This window comes from Nicotiana tabacum, chromosome 17, assembly GCF_000715075.1.
Source record: "Nicotiana tabacum cultivar K326 chromosome 17, ASM71507v2, whole genome shotgun sequence".
Taxonomy (NCBI): Eukaryota; Viridiplantae; Streptophyta; class Magnoliopsida; order Solanales; family Solanaceae; genus Nicotiana; species Nicotiana tabacum.
This window is the reverse complement of record NC_134096.1, coordinates 65,942,962-65,946,720: the sequence shown is the minus strand read 5'-3', so window position 1 is coordinate 65,946,720 and position 3,759 is coordinate 65,942,962. Positions and strand designations below refer to the sequence as shown.

Genomic DNA, 3,759 nt, shown 5'->3' with positions numbered 1-3,759 from the left:
AGATTTACTCATTTCTATTGTCACTTTATTAATATATATTAGATCTTCGATTGCTATGAATAAAATTAAATTATTTTTTATTCTTTTCATTTATTTCACTATAGAGCATATTACTTAATTACTATTTCTCACTCTTCTTTTTTCGTCTCAGAAATAATTTTTCTTCTTTCTACAAGTATTTTTATTATACAAATTTTAAAAAATAAAAGAAAAATCTCCTGATTTTAAAAGTTAAAAAAAAAGATAAAGGTTAATATCTAAGGATAAAATAGGTATTTAATGGTATAAAAGGGGGGAGAATGACTATTATTCAATGTTGAGGGAGAGTTTGATTTTTAAAAGAACGTTAAGTTGTGCAAATGATTTTCACCCGGAGCTTTCAAATATTCTAGTAGACCAATTGTGGGGCCCGAAGTATTGGATTACTACATACATTTGACATTTAGCCTATCTGGATATCATACCTACGAATCTTAAAGTAAGTCCATTGTTTTTTTCGTAATAACATGATGGTTTTTCATAAATGTACCAAAAATGATGATTTTTTCCAAATCTGCCTTAGCACTAAAAACTTTTCCAGAGGTTTCTTCTTCCATGATCTGTATAAATAGCTTGATGCCCTCCCCTTTCTCTCAAGTGTTCTCAGCCATCTCTTCTCTACTCAATTCTGAAGCATTAACCAAACAGCCTCTCTTCTCTACAGTCATGGACCATAGATATGATTCTTCCGAAACTCATAGGTTCTATTTCTTTTTTCACAGTTTTGCACTCAGAAGATCCACTTTTAATTATGTATGATATATATATATATATATATATATATATATATATATATATATATATATATATATATATATATATATATATATATATATACATTAACTTTTTTCATACCTTATATGGAGTATTAGTTTCATTCATGATAATAATTAGCAGTAGTATTAAAAGGTATCTCAAATGGATTTAAGTTACATACCGCATAAAGATTATTTACATGTCCGTGTATTTTAACATATGATAGCTGGTTAATCACAATTAATTAGATTACCAAATTTACTTGTAATTATTTTATAAATGATCAAATTGTGTGAATTTTTATGATATGCATGAAATTTAAACGCTTTAAAAATTCATGGGGCTATTATAGGAACAAGTGTGCAGCATGCTATCGGCAGTTCAACAAAAAGGAGCACCTAGTTGAACACATGAGGACATCTTATCATTCAGTTCATGAACCCATGTGTGGCGTTTGCAAAAAGCACTCTCGATCTTTTGAATCTTTGCGGGAGCATCTCATTGGTATATTTCCTAATTAATCAATTTCATAGCAACAAGTCCCACAGGTCTAATTAACTTTCTAACATGATTAAGCGTTGCTCCAAATTATATTTTTCAGGGCCATTGCCAAAGGCAGATTGTGAAAGGATTTTCAAGGAGATAGGATGTGACATTTGTTTGAAAATCCTTCCTAGCCGAAATGCACTCAGGGCTCACAGAGAGTCATGTCAACTCACTCGCTCAAATAATGTATGCCTTTTCAAACTCGACAACTACTATTGTTTCAAAATATACAAATGATTTCTTCCTTCGCTTAGTATTGTCAAATTTCGTCCATAAAATTATAATCCCTTCAATAGGCGTATATAGATTGATAGAGCTCAGTATATATACATTAGCGAGTTAATTTGGGCACAATACAAAGTATGTTCATCTAAAAGTAGTTTCGGTTGACCCATAAAAAAACTTATAAAAACATTTTTAAAAAATAGTTTTGTCTGTATGATATAGTCATGATAAATAAAAAATATCTTTTTATTTATTTGGTTGGTAATTGAAAAAATTGTTTAAGAATAAACAAACAAATAAAAATAGTTTTGAGTTGGGACGATTAAGTTATGACTCATTTTTTAGTGCAAATTAACCCGCTTATATTGACTCAAACTAAACATTAAGCTGTTATGACCCAACCCATTTATTAGTTCAACCCGTTTGAACTAATCCATATGGTTATTGGTTCATTTTCAGGGTGTGCTCTATCGCATGGCTAAGTTGGGAATTCAAGATAACCTAAGGATTGACAATAGCCGAGGAAGAGTTGCTGCTCTTGCCTGCAAAATGGTAGGTGGTGGCATTGATGGCTCTTTGGATCTTTGTGCAAGAGTTTGCCTCATTGATGAGCATGAAAATATCCTCTTTCACTCTTATGTCGCACCAAACCTTCCCGTCACTAACTACAGGTAATTATATACTAAAGTTAATTTAGTGATCGAATTCCAATTTATAGTCTCATCTGGAAATTAATCTAGACGAATATTGAATGTATGTTTAGGTATGAAACAACGGGCATAAGACCAGAACATTTGAGGGATGCAATGCCACTGAAGCAAGTATCAAGAAAGATTCAAGATTATTTTTGTAATGGGGAAACTGTGTGGCAGATTCGTTCTAGAAGTGGAAGGGCTAGGATTCTTGTTGGTCATGGTTTGGATCATGATCTTAAATGTTTAGACATGGAGTATCCGGCGATATTGATCAGGTTAGTTACTTTAATGCATACAGTATATTTCCATTAAAATTAAGATCGAGTTTAAATTTTATGCACGGAAGGAAGGAGTAAAAGGTATTTACATAATCAAGTAACTAGAAAGACAATCGTGTAACTTTATTTAAAAATTGATTAGTAATCTAGAATATAATAATAGTAAGTATACAATCTTTTTGACAAGTTAGATTACACTAAGGATAAAAAGATTGTTTACACTACCAATGAATATAATTGAAATCCAATCATATTATGCAAAAGCCCTCCAAGTTATATTACAATAGAGATTGACGTTTCTTCATCCATTTTTGTGTGAAGGGATACTGCAAAATACCCTCCATTGATGAAAACAAGCAAGCTCAGCAACTCACTCAAGCACTTGACCAAAACTTACCTTGGGTAAGTAAGCAAATCTTAATGCTTCTCTTGTCACCTACAAATATTAGTAGCAAGTAGCACACTTTTTATTTAATTAATTTGTTATACTACCCATATAAAATCCTAATGTATCTGTAGGTATGACATTCAGACAGGAGTCCAAGATCCCTATGATGATTGTGTTGCTACTGTGAAGCTCTATATGAGAATGAAATCACAAGCCCACAAAAGGGAGGACTATCCACTTGCCACAGACCCACAAAATCGAAATAATTTTGCGTCGTGGAAACAAAGCGAACTTGAGAGGATGACGCCTGAAACAATGCTGGAAATCTCACGATCTGATTATTACTGCTGGTGTTTGGATTCCTAAGATATTCAAGTGATGGACAATGATATTGATGATTCATTATATAGACAAATTAAAGATAGAAATAAAACAACAGTAAAAACAGATCGAACACATTTAATACTTAATTTAAAAGTACAACTCTGATTTAATGTATTTCTTTTTACTATTATATTGATAATAAATATGTCTTATGGTGACGGAAGATTCAATAGTAATGTATCAGTTTAGTCAATATTTGTTAATGTATTTAATTTGCATGAAACTGCAAACGACTTCCTAACTAGTTCAATTTTTTTTTTTCTTGTATCCGATATCACCCAACAAAGTTAAATAAGTAGTAGCATAACTTACGAATTGGTAGCAATACTTTTAAAGAAATAAAAAGCTGACTGGACAATTTTTTTCTCTTTTAAAAAGTCTTACAAATATAATCTTCCGGTTGCATATTTCGGAGAAACAGCCTCTTTTGCAACTGTTAATCCACTGC

At 31.4% G+C, this 3,759-nt stretch overlaps 1 protein-coding gene across 1 annotated transcript; it reads left to right on the top strand.

Annotated features, from left to right (window-relative positions):
• Positions 1 to 589: 589 nt before the first annotated feature.
• On the top strand, positions 590 to 3,398 carry LOC107767925 (uncharacterized). The gene is made up of 7 exons (XM_016587035.2): positions 590 to 740; positions 1,148 to 1,299; positions 1,397 to 1,527; positions 2,026 to 2,237; positions 2,330 to 2,536; positions 2,861 to 2,941; positions 3,059 to 3,398. The coding sequence occupies exons 1-7, from the start codon at positions 595 to 597 to the stop codon at positions 3,291 to 3,293; spliced, it is 1,164 nt and encodes a 387-aa protein (XP_016442521.2). The 5' UTR covers positions 590 to 594; the 3' UTR covers positions 3,294 to 3,398.
• Positions 3,399 to 3,759: the final 361 nt, after the last annotated feature.